Genomic DNA, 24,442 nt, shown 5'->3' on the forward strand with positions numbered 1-24,442 from the left:
AAGTACTGTAGTTCTTAAATTTTTCTTGATAAACATTGTCCTGAATATAGAGGCGTATTCTGTGCTTTCTTACAACTTTTCTGGCTGTGAAAAAATATGGTACTGAGGATAGAATCTCTGGCCTGTAATTAATCTTTAAATGTTACAGTGAGCTCCTTGAGAAAATCTATAACTAAAGTTGTTGTTGTGATATGTGTGTAGTAATAGAAAATAATGGGAAAAGTAAAAAGAATGCTTACCTTTTCATCAGCCCTCTGCCACCTCTACTGACAACACATGGATCTGTAATTATCACAGCTGTTTTCCTTGACAAAGAAGGACAGTCAAATAAGTCACTTCAAGCCAATAACTCAATGTGGATAACCTGACATGCTTTTCTGAAATCAAGCCCATCAGACTCCCAGTACCCCCAGCCTCAATTACAAGCTGAATACATTTCTTAAATCTAGCTCTTGCATATGGTGGTAAAAGATCTATCAAAGTATTCATGAGGCTCCAATCACTGTGATATCTAGGTGCTAATGTGGGTGGTGTTGCAGCTTTGGAATGGATTTATATGATGAATGGCATAAAGAAGGATCACACATTAACTTGGAAATTAATCATTGTTCTTTATTTCACAAAATGTTTTCCCTAATTTTGTTGATGTTAAGTCAGTACACAGTGAAAGGAAATCTCAATGTGACATGTTTATTTCTTTATCCTATGTGTAACGTCTGTTTAAATTTCATCTGTACCTGGGTTACATTAAGAGAGACAACATCAACTAACAGTCCTGCTCTTAAATTTTGTTTGGTAGAATTGATGGTTTTAATGGATTTCCACTCTCTTGTGAGAGTATATGTTCATTTTTATTCAAACTTTTACTGTTTTTAGAATGTTGTTTTAAACAACTTAAATTATGACATTCAGTATTTTTGCTAACATTCCAACACATTTTTCAGTTACTTGCATGGGGTCCTATTTTAAAAATATGTTCTGATGTTAGTTATAAAATACCTGAGATGAAAAAAAAAATTTTTTTTTATTCTTTATACTGTAGGTATTTGGTTATGGAACTGATGGATGCTAACTTGTGCCAGGTTATTCATATGGAGTTGGATCATGAAAGAATGTCCTACCTTCTCTACCAGATGTTGTGTGGTATCAAACATCTCCATTCAGCTGGTATCATCCACAGAGTAGGTAGTGTTTTGATAGTGACATTGACAACATGCGTCTTTAAAGGTGGCATTTATATCTTCTTTTGGTTATCTTGTAAATCAGTATTCCGTTTCTTATTCATATTATTAATAGTAATGTGAAAACCATATCTGGTTCCAGAACAGACAGACAGAAGTATGTGATAAATGAAACTCCAAAAACCAAACCAGTTCTGCAGATGATAAAAGGGCATTCTCTGTGATTTTTTTTCATGTTAAATGAGACTAAATATAAATACAAATTAGGGAAAAATATAAAGTACAAGATATTAATATTGATACGGAACAGAACATGAGTAAGGATGCTCCAAGAACCTTATGGCTAAAACAAGAGAATAATTTGTGTTAAAATGATGCCTTTTAAAAAATTATGTGCGACAATCATATTAATACTCAAGGTAAAATCGGTAAATGGTTGCTCAAAATTTCAAAGCACTGCACAGCCGATGTCCTGCCTTTCTGTAGCTCTGGTGGGCCTATTTGCTGTCTCAATCTGCACAACTAATCCTGCTCCTTTGTGGCTTCCAGTTCCTTCCATTCCTGCCTTTTAATTTCTTCTATGCAACCATGTGCCTGGAACTTCTTGCCTTCACCCTCTCCTCCTTCAAGTTCATTGTTAAAACACAATAAAGAAAGTTTATAAACTCTAGAATGGAATGCAAGATTCCCTAATCTCAGTGTTCCTCTGCTGTCAACAAATATCTGTGAAACCCACTAGCAAAGTGTTCCATCCCTCTCTCGTGCTGGTCCACATCGAGAATGACAACTTACTGGTGGTATTGGTTACTCCATTACCTGTAGAGGTCTCAGCAGTAGAGATCTAAAGGCTCCAACCCTGGTGATGACCCATGTGGGTGACAGTATGATGTCACATGCTGGAATTTTTGTCTTTTCAGTTAGATTTCAAAACCTAAGAAATTATACACACACTATAATGTTTTTTAGCATAGTTTAGGTTTGCAAAGTCAAACACTCAAATGTTAGGAAATGGTTGAACTAAGATTACCCGTGCAACCTTAATTTGGCTACACAACCCTGATTCATCCTCAGAGCAGGTCCATTCTTTGCACTGAATGAGGCAGGTCCTGTGGAAAATGTAGTATGTGATCATGTAATTAAAGAGTGATTCCTAGCGCATATGCACAAGAGGTCTGAATTAAGGTTGTGTGGGCAACCTTAATTATGTCATTTCCTGATTTTTTAAGTGCTTGACTTTGCAATCTTAATAATGCTCTTTCAAAGTATTTTTCTGTGCGTATAATTTGTATATAAATTAACTAAAAGAATGCACACAAGAAATGTATATTAAGATGTTAATGTTCAATACATTGTGGTGGCTTACACTGATTTTATGGAAGATCGTATGGTATCTTTTAGAATGTTGAGCCTTTCTGTTAACTGAAATAATTTTTCTTTAGGATTTGAAACCCAGCAATATAGTAGTAAAATCAGATTGTACACTCAAAATCCTTGATTTTGGACTGGCAAGAACAGCATGTACTAATTTTATGATGACACCGTACGTAGTAACACGGTATTACAGAGCACCGGAGGTTATCCTAGGCATGGGATACAAAGAGAATGGTAAGTTGCAGCAATGAAGTATTAAACCTTTTCTCTAAAGTGCAGCTCTCTTGGATGAATCTCTCTGGCAGTACACTTTTAAGTCTTCTATCTCTAATGCTAACGTAATGTATAACATGGTGTTGGGAATACTGAGCTTTACAGAGTTAAACGTTTGAGGAATAGCTTTTGTCCTGTTCCTGGTGCCTTTCTCTTTATCCCCGTCCCCTTCCATTCTCACTTGCTTCACTCTGCATAGTTCTTTAGTCCTATTACCGTTGTTCCATCCTCAAAAAAGAATACATTGTTTATAAGACAATTATAGATTTTAAAAATCTAGCAGAACCACTATAGGAAATAATTAACTTGCTCTAAGGCGTCTTCTCTTTCCCCCTGTTTACCACCCCCACATTTGTTGCTTCATTTTCGTCATGTCTGTTTAAGCTCTCTGGGCCAGGGAGTGTCTTTATACAGTCCTAGGTCTATGTAGCACCTAAGATGGTTTGGACACTGTAGTATTAATAATATATCTTAACAAGTTTCAGAGTGGTATCTTAAACAAAGCTTTGAGCAAGGACAATGTCCTTGAATTTCATTCCCTCATTAAAAAAAAAGTTTTCAGATGATTGCTTGTGAGGCAGGTGATACCCTGCATTCTACTCTAGACCTTCAGCCCAGTGCATCCCTTCTCTTCATATTCCTTAGCCTGGATTAGCATTATATGGCTGGGAGCATACCTTTTTTGAGGTGTAAAGCTTCATTGTGGCTTTCTAACCTGAGAGGTCCACAAAATTTTCCTGAGTCAGCTGTTATGATGGGTTCTGTCTGATACACAGGGCCCTTGACAGTACAGTAATTGGTGTGGGTCAAAAATGTTTAGTATGCATGTAATAGAATGTGTCCTGAATTGGATGAGAACATTCTAAATAACATTAAGAATAATAAACTAATCTGTAAAACAGTAAATATGCAGTTTAAATTTTACAAATTAAAAAACTGTTTGTCGTAATTTAAAAAAAATCTTTAATCTTTTGTCCTTGTTGCACCTAACATATGATAGTGGATATCTGGTCTGTTGGGTGCATAATGGCAGAAATGGTCCTCCATAAGGTCCTGTTCCCAGGAAGAGATTGTATCCTTCTTCACAGTGGTTTCAGGGATTGTAAAGTATGATAAATATTTTAAAGTAATTGAAGGATTTAAGAACTGATCAGAAAAGCATTTTATGGAGTTTTAAAAAAAACAAATGCAAGGCCTACAAAACAAAAACTGAATTATTGTCTAATTGCAAAACTTAGGAAAAAAGCGAAGTCAGTGTTCTGTACTGTTGAGAAACTCATCTGTTAGCAGTTTGGTTTTCTGCATTCTTGTGTTTTTATTGTAGATGGTAGGTTTATTTGTTTAGCTTTTTTTAAGTTTTCCACTTTTGTTCATGACACTTCATAATTTGATCATTTCATTTTTACTTTCAGTTGATATCTGGTCAGTTGGGTGCATCATGGGAGAATTGGTGAAAGGTTGTGTGATATTCCAAGGCACTGATCGTATCCTTCCCTAGTCATCCTTGAATCCTTTTTCACATCCACCAAAGATGCACAATTATTTTTATCTTATTTATGTATATAAAAGCATAAAAAAGAAAACAAAATATTTCACTCTATATTTTAATGGATCTATTGTAATGTTTGAAATTAGTGTCATTAACCAAATAGCTGAACTTCCTTTTTTTTTTTCTCCTACTTACTTGACAACATTTAACATAGTTCTTACTGCTTGAAGGCTTACTATTCATATTAACAACTTCACATTTTGCAGCTTTAAAAGGATATTGCTAGGTTAAAAAGCAAATTTCCGTGCTAGTGTTTCTAGTAGTTAAATCATTAAAAAGGAAATCTTGAAAAATTTACTTTTCACAATTTATGCTGTTTGCTTCCAGCATTTCTGTGTTTGTACAATGAAAATAATCCTACTCTCAATAGTTTTTTGGTTTTTCGGGTTTTTTAGTTCTTTTGTTCTTGTTTTTGTTTTTTGGTATTTGTATAATAGCACACAGCAGTGCTGCAGTGTCTCAGTTGCAAATGTTGCAGAAGGGGAATGTACATTTAAAATTAAAGACCTTTTTCTTTTGAAATTTTGTTTAATTTTATGGAAACATTTCTGTTCTTGGATTTTTCTAAAACTTTGTTCTTACAAACTTGATATCTTGGTCTCTTAACTCATTAAATACATCTGGTTAAGATGACTTAAATGATCTTTGCCAATAGATATATTGTACAAAAAATTAATAATAATTTAGTATATTTCAAAGCCTTTTCCTACTGGCAAAGTATAAAACATAGCTTATTTACTTCTTTCCAGTTTATAATATCAAAATTGGAAAGGAGACTACATTTTTCTCCATTTTAATTATTCTGAAAATGAAACACTGAAAAGTGAAACGTCTAGTTCTGCATCAATAAATAAAATTTTATTTTCCCAGTTTTTTAATCTATATAAAGTAGATTCTGTGAAAATATAACCTCTATAAAAAAACATAAATATGTAACAATACAGGAATTTAAATCTGAATGCTAAATTCATGACACTAATCTTCAGCAGCTATTTAACATGCATTAATTTAACAGCACAAAATAATTAATATACAATTTTTTTCACCTCTTCTTCCCTTGTATATTTGTTTTATCCTTCAAAGCCTTCAGACCAACCTAACACAATTCTTCATGTATGTTGTATATCTTCTCACTTGCATGTTAACGTTGGCTATCCTGATTGCTGTCTTGATTTATTCATAAATTTATTCATAAATAAATCAAGGGATTTTTTTCATACTTGTCAAATATGTATATAATGAATCAGTTTTCCTTCTGGAAGGGTAAATAAAGCTCCACCAATCTAGATTTAATGTAGCATGTACTATCTATATTGTAGGTGTTGCTGGTAGCTATGCTGATAGTTAATATTGCCTCACGTTTTCCATTCTAAGAATCTGTTTCTAGTTGCTTATAACTTTGTCAAACTTCAACCATTTGGGCTGAAATTTTCTATTTCAGGTGTCTGCCTCAGGTATATTTTTAAGTTCCAGCTAAAATGGTTCAGCAGTTTCATAGAACGAGGTTGGAGAAAAATACATTGTTTTTGTTCGTTAGATTCTTACAGCTGTTTCATTGAGAATCCCTAGCACTTCCATCCTTTGGCACAGGCACTTGAACTCTGGCAGAGGGTTACTCTAATGCCAGAGATATGCCTTTGATTGTCTGCGTAAAAATCACCCATGTTTGGCCTCAGAAAATCATGGTTAACATATGCACAGTAGGCGTTTGTTAGAGGCTGGTGGCATTATTCGCCAAAGATTCTGCCTGTGTTGAGCATGCGCTACCCCTACACAGCTAGGTGCTGGCCAGAGCGCATTCTGTATTCTAGAATTGCAGGGGTTGAGCAGGACTTTCCTTGCAATTGCTCTTCCTAGTTGTTATGATGCCAGGTACCAGAAAGGAGAGCAGGAATATTTTTTTTTCTCCCTCCCTTCCTCCATCTTCTCTGCTGTCAATGCTCCCCCTTCCCAGGTAGTCAGCGGGAGGAGGAAGCAGCTTAATTCAAACGCAGAATGGTGAGGAGCTTCAAGAAGAGTCAGAGAGCTTATAGATCCACTATAGCTAGGTAAACTCACCATGTGTTACAATCTACTCAGGGACTTCTAGGAGTGAAGTCTCATATCAGTAAGATAAGGACAGCCTCTGCCCCAGAGGCTGCCATCTGCTTCTGTGGATGAAATCTGCCAGGCTGTTACATACCATCCTGTGCACACCTTGCATTACATATCAAGTTTCTGCCTAGTCTGTGTTTCAGATGCTACGAGGCATAGCTTATTAAACCCAGGTTTGTAGTGGTCCCAGTCCTAGAGCATAACAAATGTTTGTTTCTACTTTCAACATTGCTGTGGTCCTTTGGAGAAATCCAGTTAAACACTCATTGGTCCGGTTCAGTTCTTCAGTAGGTTACTGTTGGTCATTAAATTTTCCTAAGACTGTTACTGACTAAGGAAAGAGAAGTAGGGATTATGAAAGATGGGGCTGGGTGTGAAGTTTTATTCAGTTAACTGATTAATCCTAAGGGTATGTCTTCACTAGCAATGTTAAAGCGTTGCCATGACAGCACTTTAACGTGGCTGTGTAATCACGGCACCAGCGCTGGGAAAGAGCTCTCCCAGCTCTATTTAAAAAAAACCCATCTCCACGAGGGGAATAGCTACCAGCGCTGGGAGCATGACTCCCAACGCTGGTGCACTGTCTACACTGGCACCTTACAGCGCTGAAACTTGCGAGAAAGTTGCAGCACTGTAAAGTGCCAGTGTAGACAAGCCCTAACTTTGGTGATACTTTTGAGGAGAAACAACCCTTTGAATGTAGTTTGGTGGAGCCCCTACCAGAAATCAGTTTCCAGGTGGGAACAATATTTTTTGTGTGTGTTCAACTTTTTTTGTGTGCACATTGTTTTAGCATGAGAGTTAACTTTTGTAATTTTTTATTTAACATGCTTTTGATGTCAGTTTTCCATTTGAATGCATGAAACAAATACATTATATTAGAATAATCTTTGCATTAGATGTCTGTATTTTTAATATGCATCAGTGCATATCATAGGTATGAAAAGTTCTCAGTAGTGGCTGTATTTTTGGCAGACTAACTGAAATTTAAGCACTTCCAACAACAATTTCTAAATAGAATTTTTTTTATGCAAGGGCATGCCATTTTGTTATACTCTCCAGCTACATAAATAGGTATTCTAGAAAACTTTAGATGTGACATAACTAAAAGTCTAACTTGTGAATGTTGACAGAGTTGGTGTTCAGCAATATGTAATACTGCATTAGAATCCCAAATTCCTCTGATTCAGAAAATGATTAGGGATTCTGGCACTAAGAATGTCTCCTCCAATGTCAGATCTTTGAGATAAACTACCTTGCATAAATTAATTTACTTGCTGTCCAAGCATCTTCAGGCATATGTACCTTTTTCATATATTGGACTGAATTCTCAAAAACTGCTTCACAGTCAATGATGATAGAAATAATACAGAAATAACTTGTCTGTACAGTCCTCTTCAGACATTGTTATGCTTTCTATTTCATAGCATGTAATAAAACACTTAATAGAGCCCATTGCCAAATATTATCTGAACCCCAGACTGTACAGAGAAGAGTAGATGCTTCAGTTCTTCCCCTCCTCTACTTTTTTTCAATATAAATAAGTAGAAAAATCATGGAATTTCTAGTGTAATCCCAATAAAACATAGAAATTGTGTGTTGTTTTCCTAACTCCTCCTTAAGCATCCTCTTTATACAGCAACAAATTGAGATTCACATTCTTAATCAAAATTCTGTTTTAAAAGCCAGATAAATGAGACTGCTTGGCAGATGAGATGCACAGTTGTAATTTAGATAGTAAGGAGGGCAGGGGGAGAGTTGGGAAAATGCATCTTAAAAGTGTGTTACCTCCTGTGAAGTTACATATGAACTCTTAATAAGCTATGGTTATACTACAGCTTAAGTCGACACAAGTTATGTCACCCAGGGGTGTGATGTAGTCGCCCCCTGAGTGACGTAACTTATGCTGACTTAAGCACTGGTGTGAACAGCACTGTGTCTGCGGGAGAGCTTCTCCTGCCGACATAGCTGCCGCCACTTGTTGGGGGTGGATTAATTAAATTGATGGGAGAGCTCGCTCCTGTTGGCTTAGAGTGGCTACAAGCTGTGCCGCTGTAAGCTGTGTGGTGTAGCCATTGCCTATGATTGAAGAACAGTCACTTCTTGTTAGGTACTACCATAATTGATAGTTGAAAACAAAATACTTATATAGAAAATTCAGATTTGACATTTTAGAAGCCATCATGATTCAGTAGAGTTGGATTTTCATTCCATCTTCTCAGAAAACAGTTTTCTGATGAAAAATCACTGTGATGCAGACTTTCTTAAGTAGAAGAAAAGTTGTACAGAATTCTGCACTCTGAATGTGATGCAGTTATTATTTGGTCAGGTTTGTCCTGATCTTTTTCCTGCCCTTTATGAACTTTATTTGTGAGGTGTCTTGTACCTCTTAGGTCCAGAAGATTCGGCACCAGTCTTTCCTTTCTCTCATCCCTGTCTCCATGAACAAAGTGCTTCATTATGGACACCAGTCTCCAGTCCTTTTGGATCCTGTCAGTGCCACATTTAAAAATGGCCAGTAGATTCTGTTCAACAGAGATTTACACTTTGTGCAGTACTTTTAGTCCTTCCTACTATTGGGATTGGAAGTCTGATTTTTGGAAATGAAATTTGTTCTTTGCATGACCGCTCAGAATGCTGTTGCTGCTAGAACAATGTTACAATCCAGATTTGGCTCTTACTGTCTAGGTTTTCATTACTTTCAGTGCGCACAAATGCTTTATGGCACATTTCTATAAGCAATGTCTTACACAATGCAGATTTGAAATTTTTCAGCTACTTTTCCTAAAGATAGCATCCAGATATTGATCAATGGAATAAAGTTATTGAACAATTAGGAACACCATCAGCAGATTTTATGAAGAAACTACAGCCTACTGTGAGGAATTATGTAGAAAACAGACCGAAATATCCTGGTATCAAATTTGAAGAGCTCTTCCCAGATTGGATATTTCCATCGGAATCTGACCGTGACAAATTAAAAAGTAAGATATTTGGAGGGGAGAGGGGTCTTTGTAAATTGGTTCACTTGAAGTATATACAGTAAGGGCAGACAATGCAAACATGACAGTATGCTGGTGTGATACAGTCTGATATCATCACACTACATTGCATTAGGAGGCACGAGACTGAAAGCAGTAGCCTTGCTTTCTCCTGCATTGGTAGCACACCATGAAATGTCTTACTGCTGCCATTAAAATAGTTTGATTAAATATATACATTCTATTCTCAAAATTCCAGTCTATTAAGATACAGTAAATGGCTTGAATGTTTACTAAAAAAAACCATTTTTATGAAAGCCATTTTATAATGAAAATGGATCTCTTTCTCCAGTTGATATTGATATGCATATGTAGTTGTCATGCTCATTTTAACTGCGTATTGATTAAATAGATTATTCTTAATTGTCTAGTATATTAGACATGCCTGTTGAATTTACCTCTTGGCCCTGTGTAACTGTAATTATATTTAAAAAGCCTCAGCAGCAGGCAGCTTAAATTTGTTATAACAATGTGATACCACATTGATATTGATATGGGGCTCAAATCCCGCAAATACGTATTATTAACATCACTTGTGTGAGTAGTCTCGCTAAACCACCATAAGGATATAGGTATCTAATGCACCATAAGCAATAACTCTGTCAAAAGGAATTAGTGACTTCATAAGTCACAAGAGCTAAAGCTTTCTTTTAACTTTATTAACACCTATTTTTAAAATTCAGGTTATGCTGTTATACTTGAAATATTATTTTAGTGCCATACAAACCAGGGCCTAGTACCGCAATGAGACTGGGCGCACAAGCAAAGTTACTTGGGTGTATTTGCAAGAGTGGGACCATGACTTGGATGGTATTAAATAATGTTTAATTTCAAACATTGTAACCTTAATTTTAAATATATGTAACAATATAATAAAAAGAAACTTTTTCATTTGGCTTTTGAAGATACTAGTTTCTCTCAGTAGAGTTAATACTTTCATATGTACAGCCAGATGTGTAGTTGTACTGGACACCTATTTCATCTTGGTGCATAATGTTCAATGAAACTCTCACACAAGTTTTATAAGAGACCTCTTTAATCTTGGTTCATTGTGAGACAAGGTTGAAGGCCAAGAATTCTACAGGTAACTAACTAATAGAACTACTTGAGTTATTAACTTTCTTAGGAATTTTTATTTGTGTTTCTTTTCTGTTAGGATATATTCTACCATATATTTTTTGTTACACTTTAGCATTTTAGCTTCTGAAATTCTGTTTTTGTCTCCCGTACCCCCTTCTAGCAAGTCAAGCTAGAGATTTATTATCAAAAATGCTGGTAGTAGACCCAGACAAACGAATTTCTGTAGATGAAGCCTTACGTCATCCATATATCACGGTCTGGTATGATCCAGCTGAAGCAGAAGCAGTAAGTGTACATTAAAAATTCTACTCAAAGTATCACTTTAATCTTCATATTTGAGTCAGTAGTTGGTGTCTTGTGTCAGGTCAAGAGTAGACGTTGAATTCTCACTTTTCAGACTAGCAAAGATTACATATGTAATCTTGAGAGGATAACAGCTTGAAGTAATTGAAGTACCACCTCCAAAACAGCCCAAGAAGGGGCATTACTGTTGGTTTGAAAACAGCCCCTATAGCTGATTTCCTCTCTATAGACATATAGTTGCCTGTGCGACAGTAATTTAGGCAGGTTTTTAATCCTATCTGCTTTAGGATAAAACCATTTAATTTTGTTGAGACCTCCTTCAGGCCTCGTGATTTCTTTAAACCTAGTATTGAGTTTTCAGCTGACAAATCTAATTTTGGTACATCATTCCAGTAGCTTACTTAGTTTTGAAACTGAGAGCATATAATTCTGAGGCGCCTCTACAAAACAGATAGGATGGAAATATTGGCAAGGCACCCAGCCAGAGATTAGAAACTAAAAATAACATTTTACCTAGCTGCTTTTTTTTTTTTTTTTTTTTTTTTGACACCATGGTTAATTATACTAATGAAATGCTGCAGTTATATTTCAGATTTTATTTTCTTTGTAGCCTCCTCCTAAAATCTATGATGCACAACTGGAAGAAAGAGAACATGCCATTGAAGAATGGAAAGGTAACAGCCAAAAATGACTGATTCCAGTGATGGTGGTAATTTATCAACCATCACTACTAAAGTAGTGTAACCGCTACACTGCATGGCTGATCAGAACCCACCAGATTAATTATACAATACTGCATGCAACAATGTGACGATTAAAGACCCAACAAATCATAAATGTCATATTATGAAGTTAATTATAGCTTGGTATACAATACATTTGGAAAGGGAAGAAAGTAGTAGTTTGCTAAATGCAAGTTTTATTTGTATTTTGTTAGCTCTCTTTGTGGGTGGGTGGTGTGGTTTTTTTTTGTTTTATGAAACCAGCCTTCCAAAGTAAGTGGTTGTTTGTTTATAATGGATCTCTACTATATTTTTCTTAATCATGAGTTCTTCAAAACAGATACGCCATCCACGCTCCAAACCGCAATACCTAGTCTCAAATCTGTTCTAGTACAGGAATCCTGCCTAGCAGAGTTGTGTATTTATACCAAGCCACCCGTTTTCTTTGTTGAGTAGCTTCTATGTTGGTAATTTCCACAAAAAGATGAAAGGCATTGTGTGTTCTGGTAACAATTATGCCTTATTTATGGCATTGTGTACTTCACCTTGTGGTGAAACCAAGAAGAGAGGTAGTCCTTACTCATCAAGTAGTCTCAATCACATTAGCAGAATTAGTTTTACAAGTTAGGGCTACAGGATCAAGCCCATAATATTACCTTTAGAGAGAAGAACTTATAGATAAGTAATTTCCATCATAGTTATGAATGAAAATATTTGTATTGGTATGAAAAGAGTGCAAAGGTTTTTCCAGTACAGGTTGTCTGACTTACTTTATTATGTTTTTTAGCTGACATACTTTTTTCTGACCTTTGTAAAAGTTTAATTTCAATGTAGTTCAGCCATACAGTAAGTTATTACAATGGGTTAATTATTATATTTTCTTTAATGTGTTTAGAGTATGTCTGTTAACTTTTTAGTAAATATTGAAACTGTTTTTAACTCTTAAAGTAAATTTGCAAAGTCCATTAATCATAACAGTTGTTTGTTCCATGGGAAAGTGTGCCTCTAAACAACTTACAAATACACCTTTAAAAGAGTAAAAGGAAATGGCTGAAAGTAGTTTTTTGTAATATTATCTTTCTCTACCAACCCTTTTTCTTTTACTTAAGAATTAATATACAAAGAAGTAATGGACTGGGAAGAAAGAAGCAAGAACGGTGTGGTAAAAGATCAGCCCTCAGGTTAGTCATTGGTTTTAATAGTTTAATTTTTTCTGCAACTCTGATACGTGTTTGGTGACACGCTCATATTACATGAATCAGAATCAACAATCCAGTTATGCCAGAAAGTTTTGGTGTCTAATGCTCTTGATCCTGATCAGTCTCCCAGATTCATAGTCAATTTGCCTTGCTGTGAAGTGAGCTGCGGAAGCATGTGCTGCTCTTCTTCCTCCCTGACTGGAAGAGGTAAAAAGAATTGTTTGGGGTTTAATTGTTTATAAACCACTGCTTTCTAAGACATTCTCCTGACCTGTGGGTATAACCTGTGTCCTTGGTTATACGTCTGGGCATTACCTTATATTACCTTGCATTGGCGATATTAAAAACATTTAAAAGTGAAAATGCAGTGTGCTCGCGGCCTCTCCTAAACTGATAGCAGTATGATAAACACAGTTTAATGGATCTGTACTTCTCAAAGGTTTTAGTACAGTGGCTAGTATCTGCAATGGTTTTGTATTGGAAAAATGTCTAATGCACTGAGGAAACTTGCAGCAGTGTTTCAGTCCTTCTATTCAGATGTTGGGGGGGTTCTTGTCTTGGCCTTCTAAGTTAGGTGGGTAGTAGTGATTTTGTTAGCAGAGTATAAAAATTGCAGAAGAACCTTTGCCCTGTTTCCTTTCTATATCAGTTGTACTCACTGTTATCCTTTTATTGGTCTGAGGAACTAATTTGTTTAATTAGGGTAGTGATTCGTCAGATCCTAAATCCCAAGCCAAAGAAAGTGCAGGTAAATCCTTTTTACTTAGTTTCCTATATTTATAAATAATAAAATAGTAATTTATTGTCCTTACCCTTTGCCTTAATAAATGATACTAGAAAAAGCATATGTGAAAAGCAGGTAGACTTCAAATTTGGCTGTATTCTTCATAAACCCATTGTGTCGTCTCTGTGTTTTTGCTGGGAAACAGCTTAATTTGCTCTTCCATTCTGGTTTAAAAAGAGTTTGCTTTATCTTACTCCTGTTTCTCTACTGGATACATTATTTTGATTTAAATTTACATGTAAATTCAGAAGCTAGTATTATGGTCTGTTCAAAAGGCTAAAATGGTCATATTCTGCACAGGGAACTCCAGTGAGGAACCTTACATTTTGCAATAAATATGTTCAGGGAAATGCCCCATGTTATCTTTGTGTAAAGACCCACATTATTGGAGGTTTTATATTTAAGGAGTTCCAAAGGTATGAAGCCGTTTTTATCTCATTCTAGTAGCTGAAAGAAACTGCCAGACCAAGTGAAAAATGTGCTGTGAGCTGAAAAGTGGAATAAATTAAAGTATGTTATGGAAAACAACTCTGCAGGCTCTACAAAATGTTGTTCTTTAGAAACTTGCAAACTGTTCTGCAGGGATCCAGTACTCTTCAGCTGACGGCACTGTAACTCAAGATGTCCTGCTGCAATGTTTAGATTTAATTTTGTCTTTAGTTTTATAGTTTGTCACAACTTGTTTATTTGTAGTACTAGTTGTCTTGTAATTCAATGACATTGGGATTATTCCTCCTTGTGTGTAACATTTTAATAACTGTATAATATAAGTGCAGCAGTTATGTAATTGTATATAGAACTCTGATAGAATGAACATTGGGGAAAGGAATATTGTAGGTTCAAAATACTGATGAAATTACAGAAACTGTTACCTCAGAGTATAAAAGTTTCATTCAGTATAAATAAGAATACAGGTATTTATCAATCTTGTCTTCAGGTATTTACTCATACAATTTTCTGGGGGATGCCAACACACAAGAGAAACTACTCCACATCTATGTATCTTTTACCATACAATGTAAATACAGTGATATTTTTAGAATTTCCATGGTCAGACAGAGTACGTTAAGAAAATCTTGAAGCTAAAATCTCAGGTAATTTAACAATAATCTTCTGTCAAGAAGAAAGTTAGGTTACCCTTAATGTTAATTCTAACACATTCAGGAAACAGAACAGGCTGTCCAACTATTCCTCCTGGAGAGTTAGTGCCAGTATCCCCTACCAAGTCCCTAAACCTTATTCTGGGATGCATATTGGATACTGAATACCTTAAAATTTAAAAAAAGAAAAGAAAAACCAGAGTCACTTTTGAGGCAAAATTCTAGTAACACTTTATCTAAGTATTTCTCTACTATGAGTTGTTTTTTCATCCAACAAAAAATTTAATTCACACAGATTTTAGTTCACACGCTTGTGCGCTTGCTTACCTTGAATAGTAGTTTACTCCACATGGAAATGGGAAATGGAAATCATGTATATCATGGAAATCAGTATATCTTCTGTAGCTTCTATTTTGGCTGAAATAAAACTGTAACTTCTTCCTGTGTCTCAAAAATTATCATAACCAACATAATCCTAGCAAGTTAAATATTTTTACTGTTTCCCAATACCGAGTTTTACATTAGAATTAGTGTAATCTGGAAAGAGTTCAGTCTGTTAAATTCAAGCTTGTATCTGATGTGCTGCCCCTAAAATTGAATTCCTCATAGCTATTGTCGCATTTGTCAACAGTACTGTTTTGGAATTTGAGGAGGATGCACCTTTCTTTGTGGTTTTTGGTTAGCAGTTGATATGCCTTTATGAAGTACCATGCTCTGAGAATGTGTCAACCATACTGAAAGTAACCTCCTCCCTCCCCCCCCCCCCACCCCGCAACTTTCAGTGTTCGCTGGTATTCCAGGGATTCTTACTTTTCTTTTTTCCAGCCCAATTTTTAGATGAGTCTAACCTGATTCAGTATAACATTTCTTTACTCTAAAACTCTGACATAGTCACAAGGAGCTGCATAAGTAACAAGCCCTGAAATAGACTTTAACGTCTTGACTATTTTTGTCTAGTTTCTTATCTATCATCAGTTTGAGTGTATTATATTTTAGGTAGCTTATGCACATTTTTACTGCAGTTTAGAAATCTGAGAGAGTGGCTTCTAATGTAGTCCCTTCCAACAAGAGATATCAGCTTTCCTTCCTCTGGGGTGTGGGTAGTGTGTAGAGGATCTCATTTGCTTTCTCTGTGGACCTCACAGTCCTAAGTCTGACTCTACTGCTGGAGCCTCCCAGTGCCTCCCGCTCCCTACAGGTTACTGTTGGCCATTTCCTTCGATGCCTCCTAAGTAACTCTGGAGTCTCCCCTGATACTTTCTCCACACAAGGCTCTCTACTCTGAGCTCATGCTGCTTCTTATATAGTCCTGGCATAGCCACCTGACCCCCACACGCTTTCTGGTCACATGACTCATCGGTCTCTCTTGAGTACTAAATATCACAGAATGCATTCTCTTTAAAGTACCAAACCTTAGTAACCAGCATAGCAGCGCTTCCCCTTAAAGGGGTTTCCATGTTTTCTATTATGTGGCTGTAAAAAATTAGTAATCCAATCTATTCTGGGAGGTGTTGGTTACCTTTTGTATGCTTTGACTGTTCTGATGAGTATTAAATTTTCTGATATGAATAGGTAATGCAAAAAGCATTACTGTTAAGAGTGAAATGTAGATCTTCCCATCTTCTCAAGGAATAAACTTACCTCATTTTGTCATTTTTGTATTTGAATAATTTGTATCTGAAGGGCATGGAACAATGTTTCCTACTATTTATAACACTACTGTGGAAATGTAAAACTGAAATCTGCTTCTCAGACTTGTTTGCTCTTCTGATTTTGTTCAGAAGTGATGAGCTGCTGGTATTTTTTTTTTTAAAGGTACAGTATTCTTTTTGGAGGAAAAAGGCACACAGTGATACATGTATTTTGCACAGATATGTGAGCTCAAATTTTGAGTTAACTTTGATAGTCCCTTAATAAATACAATAGTAATGCATTGTGTACTCTGGAAAAGGAGATATTAAGAATCCTAAAGCATTATTATCTATATGTGCAATAATGTCTTGCCTCAGATTTTATTATGCTTGGTTTACTTAGCACAGATGCAGCAGTGAATAGCAGCACCAGTCCTTCCCAGTCATCATCTATCAATGACATTTCATCCATGTCAACTGAGCAAACATTGGCTTCAGATACAGACAGCAGCCTTGATGCCTTGACAGGACCCCTTGAAGGATGCCGATGATCAACCAGGATTGCAGACTTAACACTGGGAAAAAAACTCGTTTCCATTGGCCTGAATTGCTTGTAAGTTAATGGAACCAAGTAGAGAAACTCCATGTTCTGCATGTTCTACTAAAGTAATGCCTGTGTTTTTACTCAGTTGTAATAAGACTCCCTGCTTAATGTTGTAGAATGAAAGCAAATCAATGTCTAAAGAAGAAAAAATTACAGTTTAGACACTACTATAGGCTTTTTTGTTTCAGCCTATTTCAGGTGAGCAGTTACAGTACATGTGTACCAGATAACTCCTCCTGAGTGAGTTCATGGACCTTCTGTCTCATTCAGTAGACTTCTGTAACGCACACATGGTCATTACATTTTTGCATAGAATTACCCTGTAGTGGGTTTTTTGAATGTATAGCGTCCGTATAATTTGCTTAAATATGACTATAGAAGTTTGCGCTATTTAACTCCAATATGTTGTATGTGAGTGTTACCTTACATATTGGAAATTATCAGTACTGTATTCAAGGGGCAATTGTTCTTCCACATAGCACTTTTTTGTTTTTCTATTGAGCCCTTTCTCTCCTCACCTCCCAATAATTTTGTGTATCTTCTTGTAGAAGAAACAAACTTGTGAACTTCATATAGCATAGCCATCATTTCATATTTTACCCATGAATGCGACTATGCTTCTCTGAATATCTTCTTTCAGTTGTTTTAGTGGGAGATAGAATGGGTTAGCTTGATGAAGCAACATGTCTCTTTAAATAAGGTGAAGTGCTAAATTATTTCCTTATTTTCTGGCTAATACATTGTTTTGGTCCTTTTTTTATCAATAAAAACGTTTAGAAACTACCCTTTCCCTACTTTTTCTTTCAAGAACAAAAATTAGTCCTGTGAAGCTTCTCCCTTAGTCACTTCTTGTGTCTAAATGCAAAATCTGATAAAGTGAAGAGGCAATGAGGAGACTTGAAACCTACGTGACCCCTGGAATAGTTGCAGATTTTTTTTTCTAGTTTTGTTTATGGAACCATTCTACAATGTGAACACTTCTAAATTTTGATAGGCCTTTTGACTGATTTGACAAGTGATTTTCTTAAGTATTTTTTATATCCATGGAGCTCAGCTCTACTTCCAAATTAGACAAAATTCTTTCTTTATTAAAAAAGCAATCTGTCTACATTTTTTAACAAGGTACCACAGGAGAGGGAGGCTGTTTACAGTGAGGCTCTTCTTCAGTTTTAATAGAAGTTTATCAACGCAGTTTTCAGATATAAATAATACGGACATTGCCTCTTCCATTGCACAATATTTTGAATTATTAGAAAATGTGTGTGCAGTAGAATAGTGCTTAAGTTATCAAATACTATACTGTTGTGCATTTGCAAACAGAAAAGCATGTTTGCTTTGGAACACACAAGTGTAAGAAATGCTTTTACTAAAAGATCTTAATGTGTGCACGTGTGTATGGTTAAACTATAACTAAAACAGTAATGAAAAAATGTCAAAGATGAGGCAAAACATTTTGCTTTCATAGTGACACTATATTTAGCTGTTGATTTAGATACTGAAGTCTCGAACATTTAAAGAGAACTTGTACAACTTTCTCGTTGAACCAGCAATTATATTACTGACCTGAATTGTTCAGTATGCTGTTTGGAAAAGGAAAAAGAATTGCCCATGATTTTGCATGCTCTTGGTTATGATCTGAAAGGTAGAAGTTTTTCTATTAATGCTGTGTGTACCCATAAATGTTTTAAAATAAATTCAAAGCTACAGCAAATTAAAATATCAGAACAGAAAAATTTGACAAGAAAATTGGACAGAAGTATCTCAGTGATATAAGCTGTAGGAAAAAGATAAGGAGTACTTGTGGCACCTTAGAGACTAATAAATTTATTTGAGCATAAGCTTTCGTGAGCTAAAGCTCACTTCATCAGATGCATCCGATGAAGTGAGCTGTAGCTCACGAAAGCTTATTCTCAAATAAATTTGTTAGTCTCTAAGGTGCCACAAGTACTCCTTTTCTTTTTGCGGATACAGACTAACACAGCTGCTGCTCTGAAAGCTGTAGGAAGTAAGTCTTTAGAGTTCACATCTAGCATCTTCATTTTGATATTTTTTTCACAAGTACTGTTTTTTAGTTTTGTGTTTTTTGTTTTAATTCAAAAACTACAGGTATATTATTTATCATGTGTTTCTGGTGATATGTGCAAAATTTGTCTGGCTTATTTTGTCATTAGAGCAAACCTTTGATCAAAATGCTTATTGTGTTCTTACACAATAGAATTGCGCATACTCTTTATCTCTGTGTGTTTTGAGGTGTTAATATTCAAAGACACCTAGCATATAGAATAAGCTCTGGTGATCTTAAACTATCTTGTGCTTAGTTTCCACCCTATTCACTTCAGGGGGAAAAAAAATTGAAATCTCGCTTTTCTGGTGTGTTGATCCAAAAACTGCTGTTTTGTTCTAGAGATAGCTTAGCTTCACTTCACTGATTGCATGCAAGACTTTCAAAAGTGACTAGTGATTTTTGGGTGCCTAATTTGAGGTACCTTTTCAGGAGCCTTATTTTCAAAGGATGGAGGCTCAGGACTTTGAGAATCAGACTGCTTTAAGGTATCTCAAGTTAAATACCCAGAATCACTAGTTATTTTTGAAAATCTTGGCTTTAATGTTTTCAAAGAACTTTGAAATAATAAGATGAAATGTGCAAAATGATGCAACCTACCATCAAGGTTCCCTAACAGTTTCCCACTGTACCTGAGGTATAAAGGGCTGAAATCTCTATAGGAATTTATTGCATGTCACAGTACTGCTGCAGAGCAAATACAGTTAAGCTACCTTAGTAATAAAATAAATGATTTATTAATAAGTTTTTGTCTGCCAGTCTTGGTCTGATCTTGTTTGTAAAAGTTCTTCTTGGATATTTTGAGATCCATGATTAACTTCTGGGACCGACCTGCTGGACTTGTCATTTTTCAAGATTATACAATATCTTTGTTTAGCTTTCCATCCTCTTTAAGTAAAACATACTAAGCTAAAGTCGTCTTTGTTGCAACTGTTGTCATTCAGGAGCAACTTACCCCACTACGTTTAGTCTGTTTGGCATGCCTCACCTGCATGTGTACAGTGTTCATCCTGGATTCCACTCAGCCCCCATTGGCCTGGAACGGCGAACCGCGGCCAGTGGGAGCCGCAGTTGGCCAAACCTGCAGACGCTGCAGGTAAACAAACAGTCCCAGCCTGCCAGCGGATTTCCCTGACGGGCTGCGTGCCAAAAGTTGCCAATCCCTGATATATATGAAGTGATACAGTTGACCAGTTTTCTGCACTTATAAATATTTGGTTTTTAAAGTATGTGTTTGTATAAGTAAAAACAACCCAATTGATTCTATAAACATTAATTTTGACTTTTTGTATGACAAACTCTATATAAGTTAACACTGCTTCACACACACGGACTTACGAAATGTTTAAAAATAAGTGATTAAACTTAGTTACAGTTCTTATACTTAACTGCTCACTTGAAAGGAGAAGTGATAATGGTTAATATTCAGATTATTATATTTAAACATCACTTTAATTATGTAAACACTGAGTAACTGAATGGCATTGCAGAAATGGAGTGTGTTTTAAAAAGTTGATTTCATTTCATTTGTGCTCATATCACTTTTCCTCAAAAACGACTAAACTAAGAAATCAACCATTTTGAAAGCTGAGTGAGCAGTCTATACATTGTGCTTTGAGGAAATACTTTGATATGAAAGATTTTCATTTTGTTAGGCTTAAAAAAAAAAAAAAAACCACTATGTCAAAATAAGGTTTGTCTGCACAGATCACATAAAATATACCAGTCTAACCACTGGAAATACAACAAACTTCAAAGGCTTGCATCTTATATCTGGTAAGGATTTAAACTTCTTTATCAAAGAATACAAGCTAGATAAGCTCAGACTCAACTAGAAATTGTTGACTAGTTGGTTGTGAAGATGTGAAAACCTGTTAGGGACCAGATTGTTTTGGGGGTGGTGGTGTTTTAAATCCTAAGAGCATGTGGGTATTTATTCAAAATTATGTAAAAAATATGATTCCTTCTTCAATTTATTAATATTTTCTGAGGGAAAGCTTTTAGATGGACCTCTGCCTAATGCTAAATCAGTTTCCTTTTTGGATCTGGTTTTACTTGACTCTTGTCATAAACTTATGATTTTAGAAATAGGATGGGGTTTAGAACTTCACAATACAACTTATATGTCCATTGTCCAAGAGTGGAGTGAGTGACCCATTTCAATATGGCAGAAGTGCACTGTACTGATACGGCATGCATTGTAAATTCCTAGAAAATTCCTCAGGTGCTCAAGTGCAGACAAATCTTTACTGAACTTAATACCAAGTTGGCAGATAGGTTCAGTTTTGCAGTAATATAGTTTGTATGGGGTGTTTCATTTGAATTGTGAAACTTAGAGTGGAAGTACTTTTAAGTGAAGAAACACTGAGCAGCCTTTGTCTGTAAATGCTACTTTCTATATAAAATTGATTCTATCAGGGCTTGATGCTAAACTTAGTGATACTGGGTACTTGGATCCAGATTCTTTCCTGGGATGTGCACTGTGTGGCTCCCATTTTAAGTTAATGTGTTGTGTGCACTTGCATCCAAATGCAGAATTTGGACTTAAATTATGTTCTGATGGCTGATTCCCTGATCTTGCATCCGATGAAGTGAGCTGTAGCTCATGAAAGCTTATGCTCAAATAAATTTGTTAATCTCTAAGGTGCCACAAGTACTCCTTTTCTTTTTCCCTGATCTTGGTAGTTTCATTACTTCTCCATGAATGTCCTTAGTTCATTTGATATTGGGGGTATGGCAGAAGTAAATGTATTCTGGTTCATTATCTTATATATATTTTAGATTGTCCATCACATAAGTTATAGTGATGTTCTAAATACGCATTATTACACAAATCTATCAAATCAAACTTATTCGTATGCCCACTTATGCATGCTGAAAATCTCTTGAGCTACATGATGTTAATATGTTTTAAGTAAGCAATCTTTTCTCTTAATATTTGTATTAGAGGTAAGTGGAGAGGCAACCAACCTTTGTATTTGTTTTCTCTAAAATGACAATATTTATTTTTGTAATTATAATTCTGCTTGTGGATTTCAATCCCACAAACTTGCTGTGTTGATGTGTAATCAGAACATACATATTTTTAAAAAATCAAATACAAAATCAAAACAGAAGATTCTCTTTTGGGCTCTGTTACTGAATATATGGTAAATTAGTTTGGTCCCAAAATTAAAAAGCAGATATTGAAGATGTATTTAAGATTTTACTCTGTCGTGCTGCTGCTTAATTTTTGAAAAGGTGCTTGCAGTTTTGCACAACAAAAAACAGTTTTAATTGCAGTGTTGAAGCACTTTAGGATTCTTCTAAACACCATCTTCACCTTCTGTTTTTATATTGTTTTGCCTGTTAAAACTGTTTGTGTTGCAAATCTTGATGTTCCTCTTTGTGATCCTGTAATTAAGGTTGAATCAGCATTGTATTTTAAACATAAACCTATTTTCAGAGATTTAAAAATTTGGGTTTACTTTTTTTTAATAGGCTAAAACTTAATGCACTGTAAAATGTCAGTTAGGAAGCATCATTTCCCAATTCTAAAATGGTTTGATTAGCATCATGGTTGCCTGGCCACTGTTTATATAGCTATTATAGTTTCTTGATTCTAATAGCAGGATCAGCTAAGAACATTAGGTCCTTTATTGAAACCAGAGTCTATTAATGCATGCTGTGCTTCAGAGGAGGGTTGTTGTTTTATGGTAATGTCCATACACCCTAATCAGGATCAAGGCTTTATTGTGGTAGGTGCTGCACAAACACACACGCGTGCGTAGTCTCTGCTCCAAAGAAATTGTTCTGAGGGCACTGATCCTTCCAGTGGGGAACGGGGCTTAGACTATCATCAGCCAGGAACAATAATCAGCTAGTACCTTATTTTTTGTTCTCACATGGCCTGCTAAAGACATACTAGCTGAAACATTGATGGTAATATTTGTTGCTCTCCATATTTATGAAAGTGAAGCTAAAATTATAGCGCTTTATAATAGCACACTGCACTTGCTCACGGCTGTCTTCGAAGGAAAAAAATGGTAACTTCAAGGTCATATGTATGCAATATTTTTGTGAATTTCAGATGCTTGATTGGTGCTAATTTTTTAAATGAAATTGGTGGATTAGCAATGTGGTTGTCACTTTTGAGAGAGAGAGATATATATATAGATATATATATATTTTCAAATGGCTGGCATCTTAAACTATAAACTGGCTAATGTGCATTTCCAACTTTTTCAAATAAAGTTCAGAAAAATTCTTAAAGTAGTTTACATTTCCATGATAGGTTAATGCCTTTTTGGAGCCATTAGTTTATCGGATGAATAAAAAACTTAAAAACAAAACTCTATCAATACATAACTCTTTTTCAAAACGCCAAAATTGTATTACGTACTGATAGATCCAGAAGCGCTGTTCTAGTCTTTCATGTAAGAGATGTGCTTAAATAGAGACAAATAAACACAAGGTTACTATAATGTGATTTGTCCAGTACAATGATGCCTTTCCGGTCTATAGATTAAATTACAAGGATTTTACTAGTTTCCATCTGAGTTTTTAAGCAAAAAAGAAATGGATATCAAATGCAAGTACATTACAGTGATTTAACAGCTTTTAATACAAACTGTCAAGTCCAGGAAATTCAGTCTACAGCGTGACTGAATAAGTTGAAGATGAAATATCAGCCTTAACAGAATTTCCTGGATTTTCCTGATTTCAGTCACGAGCATAATGTGTTTATATTTATGAAATGGTTTGTGTTTGCTTAGTTTTAGCGGTGTAATTTTTATGAAAATGTTCTGTATAAGGTGTTTATGATGTGGATGTTTAACATTTGCCTAATCATATTTTGAAACTTCTGTTCTCTAAGAATTTTTTCAAAAGTCTTCATTTGTGTTCACTCCCACCAAAATGTGTGTTATAGGTCCTTCCTATGGGTTTACCAATTATCACGAAAAATAGCATCAAGCCCTAACATATATCTTGTTCAGAGTTTATGGCTTTTATTTTAGTTACAGTATGGTATGTGATTTCAGAAGAGATGTGCTTTCAAGTCTAACTGTATCGATACATAAAGTGGCCTATTCTGCCTAATAAACTTGGCTTTGATTGCCATATCTCATTCTTGATGCTTGTGCAATAGGGAAATGTTCTGTGTAATGGCAGTGGCTATTTTGTCTCATGCTGGATTTTGATTTCAAGAAAATTAAAAGGTATTTTTTATGGACAGCAGTCAATCCTTGTTTTCAGACTGATTTCAAGGAAGCTAGAATTTTCATAAGAAATGTTGTCAATAGCTAATGTGCTAGCTATAGCCTCATCTAAATTTTAGATTCCTAAGTTTTTTTTTCAAAAGTCTTATTTTAGAACATTAATACTAAAACCACTGTAAAATTTCAAATAAATATGTGAACTTAAAGAATGTGAGAAGCCTGTTTCATTTACTACAGCAGTGTTATCTTT

The 24,442-nt window shown here is 35.4% G+C and overlaps 1 protein-coding gene across 9 annotated transcripts in view; it reads left to right on the top strand.

Moving 5' to 3' along the window:
- The window catches only part of MAPK9 (mitogen-activated protein kinase 9), a 94,033-nt gene that overhangs the window by 27,000 nt on the left and 42,591 nt on the right, over positions 1-24,442 (top strand). For 3 of the 9 annotated variants that reach the window (XM_043552779.1, XM_043552776.1, XM_037906162.2), the window contains 8 exons: positions 1,043-1,181; positions 2,621-2,786; positions 4,238-4,309; positions 9,270-9,452; positions 10,750-10,874; positions 11,503-11,566; positions 12,724-12,795; positions 16,737-24,398. In XM_043552779.1, coding sequence (XP_043408714.1) covers positions 1,053-1,181; positions 2,621-2,786; positions 4,238-4,309; positions 9,270-9,452; positions 10,750-10,874; positions 11,503-11,566; positions 12,724-12,795; positions 16,737-16,879 — 954 coding nt within the window. In that variant the 5' untranslated portion in view covers positions 1,043-1,052 and the 3' untranslated portion in view covers positions 16,880-24,398. Of the gene's footprint in view, positions 1-1,042; positions 1,182-2,620; positions 2,787-3,825; positions 3,898-4,237; positions 4,310-9,269; positions 9,453-10,749; positions 10,875-11,502; positions 11,567-12,723; positions 12,796-12,935; positions 13,021-16,731; positions 24,399-24,442 lie in introns of those variants that run through there. The other 6 variants (XM_043552780.1, XM_043552777.1, XM_043552782.1 and 3 more) reach the window with 4 other exon arrangements.

The sequence above is a fragment of the Chelonia mydas genome, chromosome 8 (assembly GCF_015237465.2).
Source record: "Chelonia mydas isolate rCheMyd1 chromosome 8, rCheMyd1.pri.v2, whole genome shotgun sequence".
NCBI lineage: Eukaryota > Metazoa > Chordata > Testudines > Cheloniidae > Chelonia > Chelonia mydas.